The following is a 17,265-nucleotide window of genomic DNA, read 5'->3' on the forward strand; positions in this document are numbered from 1 at the left end:
TGAAAGATTAGGTTTACATGTATTATCATATAAAATGCAACAGGTAATATTTATTTATCCTGTCTTTAAGTTTACTTCACACATCCATAAAATTAAATTCAAATGCAACATAAACCTTACATAGTTTACTGTGGTAGTTTCTGACATGTACCTGGTTTATGGTCTGTAGCATATAATACTACCTGTATGACTAAGATTAAATAAAAAAGTAATTGTGTTTATCTCTGTTTTTGTGATTTTGTCATTCATAGCAGTTTGGTTAGAACAATCTACATTTTGCCAGTAACCCCTCCTATGAGGTCATGGGTACAAAGGACTACTACTACTACTACTACTAATAATAATAATAATTCTTTACTTATAGAGGGTGACTCATTAATCAAGGACTATTCTCCCTTGTGGCCCTCTTAAGGAGAGTATAACAATGCACATTATATGAAGATAGCAATAATTACTGTTTATTTTAACATGATCAGTATTAAAATGCTAAATTCCATTATCTATTTGAAACACATACATGCTCATGATATCTCTTCTTAAATACTCTAATATTTTCAGCAGATTTTACATGTAGTGGCAGCTTGTTCCACAGAATTGTACCAGAGTATTGGAAGCTCTTTTTAAATTGCTCTAATCTTGGTTTTGGTGCTAGAAGGTTTCCATGTGATATTGATCTCAACTGGTATTGTGTTGAAAAAGGCCTGAATAAGTCCTGAAGATACTCTGGTGCAGTTAATGTAGACATTTGTATAAAAGAACTGCCTTGTGAAAATCAATCTTTTCATATACTGTAAACCATTTATAATAAGTTCTGTAAACAATGCTTTTGAGGGATGATCAATAGACACATCTAAAAATAGGCGTGCTGCTAGTTTCTGAAGTTTAGAAATCCTGTCAAGCTCAGATTTAGCACAGTTCCCCCATACATTTGAACAATAATCCATTGTTGGAAGAGTATATGACATGTAGTACAGATTGCGAGTTTCCATAGTAAATATTTCTTGATTCTGTTGAGCAGTCAATTTTGGATGACAGTGTTTTACTAAGCTTATGAATATGGTCATTCCATAATAAATTATTATCTACAGTCACACCTACAAGCTTTTTGTGTTTGACATTTTCTAATGGATGATTATTTATTGCAAGAGATAGTTCTGGGTTCCCTGACTTGTGTAGCTTTTGTGATGTCCCCAAAATCATACATTTTGTTTTACCTTCATTAATTACCATCCTATTTTGTTGTGCCCAGTTTTGGACTCTAATAAGGTCTGCATTTAATCTCATTTGGATAACTTCAGTATCAGAAGTAGATTCAACTAAAGACAGTGGTGTTCATTTCTAATTTTGCAATGGAGACATTCATAGTATTTTCAAATATCTTATTGTGACTAAAAGTCATGATTGCTGGTATTGTTTTGTTGTTGGCTGCTTATGACAATGCATTTTATATAATAAAACAGATCCATACATCATGATTGTGATTGTAATGAGCAGGTAGTCACTCACAGCAGTGGTCACTCAGGATAGGTTTCAATGTATAAATTTTCCTAAATCTTGTAACATATTCATGCTGTTATTTACAGTTTACTTTCAACAAGATACAGAGAGTCAATATGATCACATCAATAACATAATTTTGAGCAAATTTTTTACCTATTCTTATAACCAAACCTAATGGGAAAAACAAAAAGATCATAACAGTGTGAAACAATGCAGATGTACAGTTACCTGCATTATGGTGAGGGGGAAGCTCTAAGGCCAGGAACTTCTGAGCATTATTTGCCACATCCTTGTGTTCCCGTCCTTCTGATTTCATAGCTTCTATCTCCAATCTTAATCTGCAATAAAACAGTGGAGAATTAAAAGTATAAACTGTGTGTTAAAATATCTTCCCAAAGAGACAGTAAAATGGAGGACTGGAGTGTGTCTCTCAAGATAGTAGCCATTGGGTAAGCACTGTTATGTATATATTTTTTCAAACTCCTGCTACATGATTTTGTAATTTTTATTCATGACTATAAATTGTAGTGATTACTTTTGTACTTGCTTAGAGTCTATTTTAAGATATTAAAGATCATAAAATTGCATAGGATCTATAAATGGATGCTTATGTATGTGTTGACACTTAATAATAATAAAATTATTAGCAAATATGTTTATAATATTCAGTTGTTTTTTCCATTGGACAGACTGGTCAGGTGGTATCTTAGAATATTAAGTTAATTCTTATTAAATGAGTTAGATCACATGAATAGGTATTTTGAAATATTAGATTGAGTAGTATGATCTGTTACATTGTGTATATTGTGGCATACAGTCATAATAGACTCTTGAAGGTGAATGTAAGGAGAGAACTGAGCAATTGAGCAATCAGATTCATTCCTATTTTGGAGTCATTCTTATTTCTTGTATTCCTGTTGTAACATCAAGCCTGCAGACATATTTTATGATGAACTTAGATATTATTTGACAGGAAAGACGTTTGCTTAGATTGTTCAGTGGAAATAGAAGTGCTTAACTGGGCTATAAAAGTATCTCGGAACTACTATGAATTATTCAAAGGAGTTCTGGACAATACCATTTTGACAATGTCATGATTCTTGGCAGACTAGTATATTTCCAGTTCTGTGGAACTTTGCATTCTTTTGGACTTTAATAGAACCTTTTCAGGATTATTTTGGATTAACTCCATAATACTGTACATTTCTCTCACATTTTCATTTATAACATTGATAATTAAACTGTTTATTATATAAATGAGTTCTGGTCAATGCCATTTTGACAACATCATGATTCTTGGCAGACCAGTACATTTCCAGTTCTGACATTTATACAGAACTTTTCATTTTCTTGGACTTTAATAGTACCTTTTCAGGATTAATTTGGATTCACTTCAGAATACTCTTTGTTTCTCTCACATTTTCATTCATAAGACTGATAATTAAACTGTCTGCTAAGTTTTACAAAACTTGTTGGTTCTGCTTCTTTCTGTTTCTTAGTTAATGACCACAGAGTCATAACAGCACTCAGACCCAGATTTTCTGAATCAGTCATATGTTTAGATTCAGTCATATGCTGCGGTGTGATGTGTCTCAAAACAATAGTCACCTGATGAATAATCAGTCAGATGTTATGAATCAGTCATATGCTGTGATGGGATTTGTCTCAAGACAACTGTCATGTGGTGAATAATCCGAGTCAGACATTTAGAATCATTCATATGCTGCGATGTGATGTGTCTCAAGACAATAGTCATCTGGTGAGTAATCATTCGGATGTTTAGAATCAGTCACATGCTGTGGTGGGATGTGTCTCAAAACAGTAGTCATCAGGTGAGTAATCAGTCAGATGTTTAGAATCAGTCATATGCTGTGGTGGGATATGTCTCAAGACAATTGTCATCTTGTGAGTAATCTGAGTCAGACATTTAGAATCAGTCATATGCTGCGCTATGATGTGTCTCAAGGCATCAGTCATCTGGTGAGTAATTAGATGTTTAGAATCAGTCATATGCTGGGGGGGGGGTGTATCTCAAGACAACAGTCACCTGGTGAGTAATCAGTCAGACATTTAGAATTGGTCATATATTGTGGTATAATATGTCTTGAAAGAGTCATTTGGTGAGTAATCAGACTTTTAGAATGTATCATATACTGTGGTGTGAGATGTGTCTCAAGACAGTTGTCATTTGGTGTGGTGTGATGTGTCTCAAGACAGTAGTTATCTGGTGACGAATCAGTCAGACTTTTACAGTCAGTCATTTGCTGTGGTGTGATGCGTCTCAAGACATTAGTCATCTGGTAACGAATCAGTCAGACTTTTACAGTCAGTCATATGCTGTGGTGTGATGTGTCTCAAGACAGTAGTTATCTGGTGATGAATCAGTCAGACTTTTACAGTCAGTCATTTGCTGTGGTGTGATGCATCTCAAGATAGTAGTTATCGGGTGATGAATCAGTCGGACTTTTACAACCAGTCATATGAAGTGATGTGCAATAGGAAAATTCCCAAAAGAGTCAGAATTTACAGGCAAGAACATTTCTTTGCCAAATTAGAGGGTCGAAATACTGAATCAGATAAAACAATTAGTGAAACAGTTATCCATGCTACATGACAAAGAAAAAGTATCAAAGTCCCCCAAGTTCTACTAGTATACCAATATTTTATATAAAAAAGACATGGTAAAATTTGAAATGCACTATCAGCATGCAGATGATTGCATCAGACATACTAATCACACTTAAAAATACAGTGAATGGCAAGTTACTGCAAACAAGTACTGTATTAATTAATCAAAGTATCAAAATGCTGGCTGTTTACAGATCTCTTTGCTCAGTGTAGGCACCATGTACAGTAGTCCATTTTAAACAATACCTTTAACCAACTGCATGTCTTTCAGAGGAATGACTTTAAGTTTTTGATATTGTATGCTAAATTGAGAAAGACGAGATTATTTTTTTACTTTATAATTTCACTTTCTAGATCTGAATGAATGTGAACTAAAAGTGTATTTGTACACACTGGGAGTTTAGTCATGAGTACAAAGGGAATGATAACTCCATTTACCTGTCACTTTGTGATAATATCATTACTGCTTGTTTACAGTCACTCACTGCTGAATGTGTTGTATTATACTTGTAAGCATGACATTTTTCACCTAAAAGCATACAGATTATTCACAAAGTGTTCAGAGAATATAATTATTCTTTACCATTATAGGACAAAGTTTGAGTTAAATAATATGAATCACTTGTTTCCCAGCTTATTTGTTGTTTTGTTTTTAAATGGTGACTATACAGAGTAACTTTTTGTAGCATTACCGTCTCTCTAATAATATCCTATCTCTTTTAACTTGTTTCTCCTTTTTAATCCATTTAGCTAGCACTTTGTCCAACTTTCTCATTTTATCAAGAGCTTCCTTCATTTTAGGATCTATCAAGTTTGCCTCTGCTTCAGCTTCTGCACCAGCATCTCCCTCCCCAGCAGGTCTTTCCCCTGCCTCTCGCTCAAGAGCCTCCATCTTGGCCTGATATATCTCAAGTTCCGATTTCATCTCCTCGCGCACTTGCTTCTGAATCTCACTCTTGATCTCTTTCATTATCTCCTTCTCCTCCTCACTGTCAATGTCATCATCATCTGTAAGCAGATTAAACGAAAAGTAAGTATCAGTACTTATATGAAAATAACCAGTCTCTTGTGGAAATTTTAATGAACTGTTGCAAAGCTTAGCTGACAAAAGATTGAAATTCAATGAGTTGAACCAACATCTTCTACAACTTTAACAACTGACAAACAACACAGATTTCATTTAAAAAAATGCAAATCAGTGTAGTGGAATTTCTTCAAATTACATGTATATTTCTATGCCATTATTTTCTTCCATTTTAAGTCCATGCTTGCTGATTAGTTCCTGAACTACTTTCACAAACAATTATAAGCCCACCTACAACTTTTAACTGTGATTTACAAGGTAGGTCTCCTGGGCTAATCATGGGAGAGTACTATATCTCATACAAACAGTAAATACTCACTTATAAGTCCAGTCAACCTGCAAACAGCAGAGAACCTAATGTACGTTCCATAATGCACCTGCAAAACAGGTCTATGTCGGTTGTTTCTACTGGTTACTCCTCAAACACTGCATAGACCTAGAATTGCCAACATATTAAATGATAGCACATCTGGATCTGTGCAGTTTGTAGTTGAACTTGACTTATTTTATTAAGTATATACAGTAAAGCAGGGATTTGCAAATCCACTTTCTGAATTCCCAAGAAAAGCTAAAAACTGGCATGGGCAACCTCAAGTTTCCAAGGTGCTTGCCTGAGAACTTTCGCCAGTACTGTACCATATTCTTCTATTAAAAATATCTGGCTAATTGTTTCATCTATTGTACATCATTTCCAGTCTGCAGTTAATATCAAAGTCAGTCTATCATTTTCTTTTACAGACATGATAATGTGATTATTTACTAAATAAAGTAAGTTTCCACACATAGGAAATAAATATTTATATTCTATCTTATCAGTTATATTTTTAATTGTAATATTTGTTTGTATCCAGGATTTGCTGATTTCCTAACCTATCTCCAGGCAGTCTGCGTGCATACTGTCTTTAAATAATCAGTTTGTCAAAGACTTTTTGATGCCAATTTTAAGGTAAGTACATGTTAATTGTTCATAATTCACTGTGACCCGTTTAATGCTGCCATTGGTAGAAACTGTAAGCATAAACATTTTTCCTGCAAAATGGGACTTTCACAGCTCAATAAACATATTCCAGTCACTTTGATTAATGCAACAATCGATCAGATACCATTGCATTTATTTAGGTTTGGTGCTGACATCCTCCGATGAAATGCTTTAATTTTATTGAAGGTTGTAGTTGGCTTGCTTTGATGAAGGGTGCACGTTGTGAAGAACAACTTTACAGGACCATTTGTTATTCTGGCAGCAACGTCAAATAGTTGTAGAACTTTGACTGAGACTTAATTTATTTTATTTTTTTGCTTAGTATTTATACAGAATGATCAGTGCTCAAAGGACATCAGTTTTCTTTGAAGTTTCAGCAAAACAATTGTTTCTGGGTATATATTTGTTTTTAAAATAGCTGTCATTTGGGTCATTGTTGTTATTCCTTTTCCTGCCATCAAAGATTATTGATTGCAGCATCACAAAATACAACTGTTGAAACTGAGAACATTTACTTACTTTTATCCATTTAATTGTTTGCAAAGCAGTATCAATGTACCAGTATCCTGTTATTATCATGTAAGGAACAGATCACAAACACACTGCTTGTGGGTTCAAAATTTTCAGCATATTGATCATGCTTTGAACAATTCCTCCTTATATATTTAATCATTAGAGATGAATACCTTTAATTTCCAAACACACCTGTCAAAGAAATCACACAAGTTATACGGTGTGACCCGGCTATAGCATGCTCAATTATAACATAAATTCAGATATAACACAATCATGGCATGGCTCCCAAAATTTCATATGCATGTATCTTTCTCATATGCAGACAAATATTTTTTCTTCTTAAAAGTACAAAAATAATGTGTAAAAAGTTTAGTCATTTTAGGGACAAGATTGTTTATGAATTCTAATATAAGTTGATCGTGTCAAGGCTCCTGAAATGTTGTATACATTTATTTTCTCGTACACAAAAATATTTGTTTTTTCTTCTTACAAGTATGAAAAATAACATGCAAAAAGTTTATTCTGGGATCGTTTTGGGCTTCACCAATGTTGCAAATTGCAATACTTTTATCCTTAATAGCAAAAAAATATACCATCTGGCAAATTTTCTTTTGCAACAAAATTGTTGGCAGTTCAAACTTGTATATACAATCTTGGGTTTGGAGTAGAAAAATTCCAATGCTCCATTAAAGGAAGCCACAAACTTGGATATAAAATGCACTGGAATCTATCCACTGCTACATAAACAAATCTTTTGTTCATACTGACAAACCATCTTAACATTGCATTGTTACATTATAATCCACTTATGCTGACATCTGGCCTGGCTTCTGTTTGTTGTGAATACACTCAAACATACTACTTGTGGGTCAGAGAAAAACTGACTTTTATAGCCCTTGATAGGTGGGGGGGGGGGGGGCAGTCAACTTATAATCAGGTTGATTTATAAGCAACTATATATGGTAATATATTTGGCTGATGTGCTCTCTTTTTGGGTTCCCATTAAGAAATATAAAGAAAAAGGATAATAGTATTTTACATAGAGACTCAATAGTAATTCTTTTGATGATGTATTCGTTCAAAACAGAAATCAATGCCTAAATAACAATAAATTTATTCCTATCTACCTGCAGGTATCAGTGCTCCATTCATCTCAATTTCTTTGGCCCTGACTGCATCAGATTCCTGGATTCTCCTACGATCACCTTGTGATTCTTCAACCAGTCTTTGAAGCTCTTCATCCTGACTGTCCCCCTCCTCTTCCTCAAAACTGTACTCATCTGACAGGTGCTCTGAGTCAGAGAGTTTCATTTCCTCCATGTCAAACCTTAACCTAAAGTCATTGTACTTGAACAAAGAGAAGAAGGAAATATTGGAGAAAACAAACACTGATAAAATTTAACAAATGAATAATAAAAGTATCTTTTTATTTCTCAGTTGTTTTAAGAAACATTGTGAAATTAGAGTATGTTAGACTGCAAAAAAAGACTCAAGTTTTAATGTGCAGAAAATGGTAATTCTAAAGAAATGCACACAATAATTCTCTGTATCAATGTACAAAATATCAACTTCTCTTGTCCAGTTTGCATTTCAACTGAAATCTCTATCAGAAATGTTTAATATACAATTAATTTGCTGTTCTTTTCCTATCTGCCAACCCTACAACGACCTTCCCAGTAAGACAGTCAATATTCTTCTATAAATCTGACCAACATTCAGTAAAGTATAATGATATATATACTGCTATTGTCAATTTGGAAAAAAATGCATTTGAAAAGATTACAAGTGTGGTCAGATGCAGCAATGACTACAGTAAATTCAGTTAAAAAGTTATTAAAATACATTTTGGCCTTAATGATTTCCAGTTAAATTCAAAAACCACATTTCCAAAGCCCATGGAGGTCAATGTTTTCTTGTATCTCTTGCAGTAATCTATACGGTTTATTTATTCACTTGTTGTGGCAATCATCTCTCCCCAAAATAAGCAATACTCATATCAACATTATATTATGACCAATAAATGTTATTATTGCCTTTCCTACTCTTTTCCATGCTAGGCATTACCAAGTATTTAAATATTCCTTTAATATGTCTGTACCATCTGTTTTGAAAGTACGAAGAGATTGATTTTCAATGTGCTTCATTTGATGGATGACATTTCCAGATGATGCTTCAACTGTAGACGTAATTTTTTCTTAATTAGATTTTTATCTGTAAAACATATATCCTAACTGCAACTAAAATAGGCCAATCAAAAACAACTAAATTAGGTCAATCAAAAACAAGTAAAAAATTGGCTGATGAAACCTACAAAATTTGTTAAATGATAAACAAAATATGATTAGGTCATTTACCAATGCTTGTAAATATGTCTCAAATTTCATAAGCCTAGGTCAAGCGTTTTCTAAGAAATTCTTATAGTATTAGGTTTCCACTAAAACATAAAATCATGAGTCTAAAGAATACTGATAAATAAGAAACCAGAACAACTTTGAAAAGCCCATGTTTTGTATTACTAACCCCACTAACCATATCTGCTGTGCATGCATGAAGCTCTGCAGTAAATATAACAACTTCAAAAATGGCACTGCAATTTAAATTAAAAAATAAATTTTTTAACCCCTCTCAAGGACTTCAGGAATGATAGCTAAAACCTGTATCTCTTCAAGCACATGGTTACTTTGTCTCCATAGAAAGCTGTCATTTTTAATGCAATGAATAAAAAGGGAACACATTTACAGACAGAGACAGACAGATGGATGGAAGGACAGGCCAACAGAAAGATGATATCACAAAATCCACTTACACTAAAAGGTGGAAATACAAAGCACTTATATGGTGTGAAACTTTAAGCTGGTCATCTACATTGCATAAAATCATGCCTTACAAATTTGGTGTGCTTTGATGAAGTACTTTATACACAATCATGAAACAAGGCTTTAACTGAACAAGTCCAAGTTCGAAAAGTCCAAATACTGATAAATAAAATCAAAAACTAACTGACATGAAAATCTAATCTAATCATTTATATATCCAGTGAAACATCAGATTTAATTTAATGATCTTAAGTGGTGTCTGTATGCTTAGGATAACAAGCTAGCTTAATACAGACAAAAGAATGGACTCAATAACATAAGGATTGATGGACACAAGCAAATCAAGATGCTTCAGCTGGAAAATTAAGGAAGACAAAATGTATTTGCAACAAGGAATTTTATGTGCAATTATTCACCTTCATCAGTGTATCTTTTGTCATAACAGGTGGAAATTTCTTCGCTATTTCTTTGTCCACAGAATTTGATGCTGAACTTGAGGCTGATCTGAGACTTCTGTCGTTAGAGCTTTCCATGCTGCTGGATGTTGAAGTACGGCTACTCTTACCAGTTAAACTGCCAGCACTAGAAAGTCCTTTAGAACTTCTGCTTTTGCTTGGCAGAGCAGATTTGCTGTTATTTTTCTCCATTCTACAATAGTTTAATTAAAATAAATTTATATTAATTTTAAACTGGTCCAAAATCAAGAAATTGAGGAAAACAACTAATAAACATTGTTTACTTTTAAAACCTTTTTTGTATAAATGTCTTTGTTTCTTAGTCATCATAAAAGATTTATGAATTTTAAAAAAAGCAATATTTACTTAGTATCTTGAAGACTACAGTCACATGGCAAAAAAATGATACATTATTATAAGCCTCCCTTCATTCTAGTCACATGACATTATTAAAAGTGTTTTTGAACAGAAATATTGTATTCTATAATTCCTTACATTAATCTAAACATGATTCCATACAGTGTAATTTTTTTTTAGAGACACTGTGTCCCTCTACATAGTTTATGGTGGTGGTGGACACTGACCATTTCAAATGAAACAAAAAAAATCCAAGTACTAAGAATATGGTCCAGGTATTAATACATTAAACAGGGATGAACACAACTTACAAGATATTGATAATCAAGTTCATTTTTACAATTATGTGCAAAAAACTAATATCTCAATTAACTGTATGTACTCTTAATTGTCAGTGTTTTAAGTCTTTTCTTCCCTTTATCTCTTAAGATGTATAAAATGTTTTGAGAAAATATTTAAGCAATTACATTTAAGGAGTATTTGCTACTGAAATTACTTAATTTTTTTAAAGTGCCATACTGTAGCTGTTCAAACGATATCAAAGAAAGTAATCATCCTAACAAACCATTTCCTCTCAGGATTAGAAGTTGAGGTATGTTCTTTAATATATCTTGACTGGCCTTTCAATGTCACAAAGGTCAGTACAGCTAAATATAAAAAGTGCCTATTGTTTTAGAAACACAAACTGTACTCAGTAAAAGAGAGTAGGCAGCATGACATGAGTTTTGGCTGAATAAAATCCCTCCAGGCCAAGAAGAAAAAAATCAATGTTTTAACTTTACTTTTATTTATTCTCATTCTGAAATTCTAGCACTGCATCCCGGTATTACACTAGTATCTGATATCTCTTTCTAAAAATTAGAGAGCTTTTCTATGACTGAACTACATAATGTCACAGCACTAATGCAGTGATGGTAAAAAATAATGGAATTGTGAAGGTCAGTAATTAATTAATTTCAATAAATAATTAGCAAATTTTTACATATCTTTAATCATGATGTCAAGAAGGAATTGTTTTCACATTACTTTAATCCATTCAAGGTGGTAAAGTTTACTTGGTTTTGATAAATTCAAGCAACAATAACTCTTGTCCACACTGAGTATATGTAATCACGCCATTGAGGATCATATCCAACTCTGTCTGCGGCGGTTCGAGTCAAAGATTCAGCCAATGTGGGCATGTGAGAAAGCTTGCCAGTAGCTTCTCGTGGGTCGGTGGTTCTTTCCGGGGTTTTCCGGGTTCTTCCTCCACCATTAATACTGGCCGCCATGTATAGCCTATCGTGCTGAAAAATGGCGTTAAACCCCACAACAACAACAAAAAATCATATCCAAATGTCCAGTCATGTGACCTGGTACATAGTGCCTTAAAGGGCCAATGTGCAGTTCAACTACATGTACCTACATGATATTATTAAATTTCTAACAAGAAGTAATTCAAATTTCCACATATATGCCAAACAGTTAACTCAGCTGTTATTAAGTGGCTGTGGAGGGGTGGTGGTGGTGCTGCAATTCCAATACTGACATACTACACCAGAATTGATGATTAGGAATAAAGAGTCACATACATTTTATTTTGTGCTACTTTTCTGTTTAAAAACTTGGACTGGTTACTAAAAACATTATGTACCCAACATTAATTTTTAACTATTCAGGCTTGTTGTGAACAGGATTTGATCTCCTCTTAGATGTTACTTTATTGTATTATTGTAACATTCATTTCTGTTTTTACATTTGAATTACACAGCATGTATTAATGCAGTAGATATCTAGCAACTAGTTGGTCTGTTTAATGGCACTTTCAGCACATTATTTGCATGCCAAGAAAATAGGAGCTAAGTGCTGTCACCAAAGACACAACAAGGAAACCTACTCAAGTTGGCCTGCATGGGTTGATATTTAATGCTTGATCCTTGGATTACCAGCCAGACACTTTACCAAATGAGCCACCACAGCTCCCATTTAGACCTCTTAAATAACAATATGGCAATGTTCTGTGTTCATACCTCTCCAATTATGCTATATATGAAACTCACAATAACTGTAATTTCTGGAAGACTTTCATTTTTACCTCCCAATGGCTATTGTGTATCACAAAACATGTCTGTGATCAAGAAACTGATTACAGATACTGATCATTTCTGACCCTGACCTGAGACAGTCAACTTCTTTTAAAAAAAATTTATGCTGCAAACACTTTCATATTCATATAGTATTATGAATAAACTTTACTTTCTCCTATATATTCAAATTCTTACTCAAATTGCATCAGAAAAAGGTAAATATAAAATGACACTTGTCATGGCAACTGCATTCACAAAAATTGTATTGTATGTTTTTCTGAAAAAGTAATTGTGCCAGAATGTATCAATAACCCAACTGTCCTTCTAATTTAAATAAAACTTGTAATTCATTTAAAAGAAAATTATCCTTATAACATTACAAGATCTAAGTGTAAAAAGTCACTGGAAAATTACCTAGCTGAAATGCTTTTTGGGTTCATTCTCTTTACACCCTTTGATATATCATCACAGACTACAGAAAAGTATGTTGATGGACATTACAATTTCTTTCTTGTTTCCATGAAAATTAAAAAATGCACTAGTTAGCCTTCTTCTTCTCAAAACCTTCTCTGAAACTGTAGCTTGTTTAGAGAAGAAATAACATTTTGCTTTCATGCAGCTGATGATATGTAAATCATGATATTTGCAATTACTAATTTATTATATGAATTCAACAACCACAGTGCAATCAGCATTACATGTAAGAAGCTTTTAGTAGTCTATACATGATCCTAGAAACAAAATGTTAACCCCTTTAATAATTAAAATCTTTATGCAATTTGTTCTCTTAACATTCTCAATTTTAATGTTTATGAAATTGAAAATTTTAACTTAAATAACAATATATAGCCAGAACTGTGTTGACATACCACTGAACCACCCATTTACCTACTCACCCATCCATCTACATATACATACCAATATACTTACTGTGATAAGACATAAAAAAACATCAAACAATTAAAAAAAATAACTCTTTTATGATATCAAACGAAAAGTACACAAATAAGCCGATACAAGCCAGAAATTAATGATTCGCTATTATATTATTTTCAATCACTCTATAAGAATCTGCTTGAGAAATTATTATTATTATTGTTATTATTATTATTGCTGTTGTTATTATTATTAGTAGTAGTAGTATTGTCTACCAGAAGAAGGCACATTCTACAGAGTAACCCTAATGTTAAAAGCAGAGGCACAACTGTACAAGGATGCATAAATAACTACCTTGATTAGTCATTACATGTCATTACAATACATAAATAACTACCTTGATTAGTCATTACAGGTGAGGTCTCATTAATATGCAAAGTTTATTACCAAATAAACATGTTTATTTCTACTTTCAAATATACAAGACAGAAAGTGTCTTCTGAGAAGGATAGATTTTATAGAGCATGGAAGAATCTATGTGATCATAAACACAGATACTCAACCCATGTTAGGGAAGCACAGAATCTAGATCACAGTGACCTTAATTGGGTGTTAGGATGCAGCAGGAAGAGAGATTGATCCCATTATCAAGTTTAATTATTGGAACATACATGGCACCAAATAAATGAACTTTTAACACAAAATTCACCGAAGCAGAAAAATATGTCACATAGACCTATTTTAATGATAAGGATGTAGAATATCTACTCACCAAGTTTCATAATTTTATGACAACTGGTCAGAAACTAAATACGAAAACTTAACCTAAGTTAGTAAAACATCAAATGTAAGTCACAGTGACTTTCAAACATTATTTATATCGTATGCAAAAACTTAACCAAGAAGGTTTAATTAATGTAGAAGTATGCACAATGTTTGCTGTCTCATTCCTCTCCTCCAGAGGATAGAGCTATGAAACATACTCCAAAATATTGCCTAGAACCTAGGAAGAAATAATGATTGACATTCAGTGAGGGTGCACATCTGTATATGCTTTTATCTGTGTGGATCCCAATATTGATACACAAGCAGAGAATGGTAAGTTGGCTCCCATTTACTTAACAGAGCTGAGCTAAAGAAAAGATCATATAGATGGTGGGGTCACAAGTGTTTACATCATCTGGAATTATTTTTTCCCTGATGTTTAATTTTGTTTTAAGAAATACGTTTGTATGTTTGTAAGAAATATGTTGAAACATAATGAAATTACGTCTCTATAGGAGAGGGACAATATATACTTATTTATTTTCCTTTTCCAGCAAAATAGTTCTTGCAACTAAATACCACACAAAATATTGTAAATGAAGTAAAATTTTGATAAGCAGCATAGTTCATTTGTTTTAAATCTTCAGTTTATTTAGAAATTTGACTAGATAGAATGACTTTACTGATTGATTAATTAATGCAATTATTGATTCATTATATCTTTAGTTTGGTATTATTTATCTATCATTTTATGTGATATTTTTGCAAAAGCTTGAGAGAATTAGCAAATGAAAGAATACACAAAGGCAAGAGAAGTTAAGAAACAAAGACCTATTATGGTTGGCATCATTTTTATGGCAAGAATCTTTAATAAAAAGAATGATTATGTAAAGAATTTGATCAAATTAGTAAAATAATTCAAAATTTGAAACTATGGTATAAATAAATGACAAAGAGAAAAATCATCTATAAACAACTGTCTTGGGATAATCACCAGGTATTATACAACAGAAAAGGACCAAACTGTAACAAAATTGATAGTCCAAACCACGAAATATTCATATATGTGCACTGTTAATTCTAAATGCTGTAAATTAAAATTACAGTAAATGTGTATGAAGACAGTTTCTATAGTATCAAGTTCTGTGCAATATCAGTATTATCATATTGGAAAATCACATATGAGCATGACTGTGCCTTTTCAAGGTGAGGGGTTATCTAAAAAAGTATGGTAAGTTAATGTACCTCTTAAAAAATCACAGGGCAAAGCCGTTTTCGCACTGCTAACAGAAGAAGGCAAAGTTTAAATTTTTTGGCCAACTTAGTCGCCCACTTCACCTGGTAGCGTGACCATGGGCCCTCCCAAAAATCTATACAAATTAGAAGAACTATTGGTTGCCATTGAGTTTAATTTCTACATTCTTTATAACACAGACATAGCTCTTGTTTGTCCATCAGAGTGAGAATGAATTTTGTAAGTCCAAGTATTGACTTATTCCACATACTAAGTTAGGCATCACACAATTTCTTACACTTAGCTACTGTCCAATCTGAACTATCAATTCTAGCAGCTTTAGCACTCTTCTGAATCTCATTACAATCTTTGTAAGTCTGCCATTTACCCCGGCCGCCAGTCAAAGCCTTTGAACTGCCACCCTGCTTTTGCATCATGTTCTTTTGATGTACTCTTATAATAACAAATGTATATCAAGGGGTCTTTCAGCTACTGAATTCTGTCATTGTAAATATCAGCACAGTTGATCAACATATTTTCCCACAAAGCAGGTAGCTGAAGTAGGACTGGCAAGTTTTCGAATTTTATGCACACCTATTACATGCATATGGAAGACTCCCGCTGCAGTGATTTTCTGTGTGCCAGATAAAAAATTGGCATCCAAATGCACGTGATTAAGCATTTCAGAGACCTCTGTGTTAACAATGACATTAGCTTAATCAAATAATTCTACACCATTTCATTCCAAATGTTCTAACCTGCCTCATTACAATCTTACTGCAAAGTATCAAACCACAAAAGTCATAAAATGAAAATACAAAACTAAAATGAAAGTTTGTTAAGTTGATTCACGATGGATGATGATGTGACAGCTATAACTGTTTTAATGTGAGACTTTTGAAAATTCTGTTCATCTTGTTGAGTGCAATAACTGAAGTAATGATCACATTTAGATCAGTTTCAACCCCATGCACCGATTAACATCAACATATTTGAGAAATAGGAGAAAAACACTTACGATATGTAGGTCCACGGTAAAGCTGATGTACGCTCTGCAACATAGGAAGAGGAGTGACCTGGTCACGTACTAAAACGAAGAAAAGAAGAACTCTAGGGGTTTAGCGAAATTCTCTTCAAATCAAAAGTAAAGTGACTCGTGTATAGATATAATGAATCTAACTATGATGAGATTTCACACAAATTAGACTTACTTTAGAACTGCTTTGAACCTAGTAAATACGTTGAAAACCTTCAGCGTTGTCATAATTTCCATGGTGATTTGTGATGCAGTTAGCTTTAATCTCTTTACAAATTTATAATTGCACCAAAGAATATATGGCAATATATCTGGACTTTTATCACTTATTATATATCAAGAAATATGTTTTTTTTTATGTACCTCTTCAAGAGAATAACTATTTAAAACCGAGAGTTTTGTTGTTCATCCGACGCCTATTCCCCAACCCACCATCTTGGAATTCTGAAAGACTGGTTTTGCAAGGTTCTATGAAGTAGATAAGATACCGTTTCAGTACTCAAACAAAATGCAATAAACGGGTGATACGGTATAAAAAATATGTTATTATTATTATTATTATTATTATTATTATTATTATTATTAAATGCTTTTATTAGCATGATATATGGTACTTATATGTAATTCATATTTTATATATATATATATATATATATATATATATATATATATATATATATATATATATATATATATATATATATATATATATATATATATATATATATATATATATATATATATATATAATTCTAGAGAATCTAGACCATACGTTTTTGCCACAGTATGAAATTATAGTGGTCTTAAAGAAAAATTATAGTGGTCTTAAAGAAAAAAGTTCAACCCCTCTAACTTTGGCACATTCCTTTTTCTTTTGACATATACAAATGTAGCATTCAGGAAGATAAAAATAAAACAACAAGGTCATAAATTCCATCTGAACTTTGTATCTC

The 17,265-nt window shown here is 32.7% G+C and overlaps 1 protein-coding gene across 1 annotated transcript in view; it reads right to left on the minus strand.

Annotated features, from left to right (window-relative positions):
- Window positions 1–16,759, minus strand: part of LOC149808326 (uncharacterized) — a 46,776-nt gene extending 30,017 nt beyond the window's left edge. Inside the window, exons 1-6 of the mRNA XM_089975874.1 lie at window positions 16,676–16,759; window positions 16,295–16,363; window positions 9,940–10,171; window positions 7,835–8,054; window positions 4,821–5,136; window positions 1,729–1,838 (exon numbers count right to left, since the gene is read on the minus strand). Of these exons, the coding sequence (XP_089832000.1) occupies window positions 1,729–1,838; window positions 4,821–5,136; window positions 7,835–8,054; window positions 9,940–10,170 (877 nt within the window). The 5' untranslated portion in view covers window position 10,171; window positions 16,295–16,363; window positions 16,676–16,759. The remainder of the gene's footprint in view (window positions 1–1,728; window positions 1,839–4,820; window positions 5,137–7,834; window positions 8,055–9,939; window positions 10,172–16,294; window positions 16,364–16,675) is intronic.
- Between the last annotated feature and the right edge of the window lie 506 nt (window positions 16,760–17,265).

This window comes from Sinohyriopsis cumingii, chromosome 1, assembly GCF_028554795.1.
Source record: "Sinohyriopsis cumingii isolate HCF-2022 chromosome 1, ASM2855479v2, whole genome shotgun sequence".
Taxonomy (NCBI): domain Eukaryota; kingdom Metazoa; phylum Mollusca; class Bivalvia; order Unionida; family Unionidae; genus Sinohyriopsis; species Sinohyriopsis cumingii.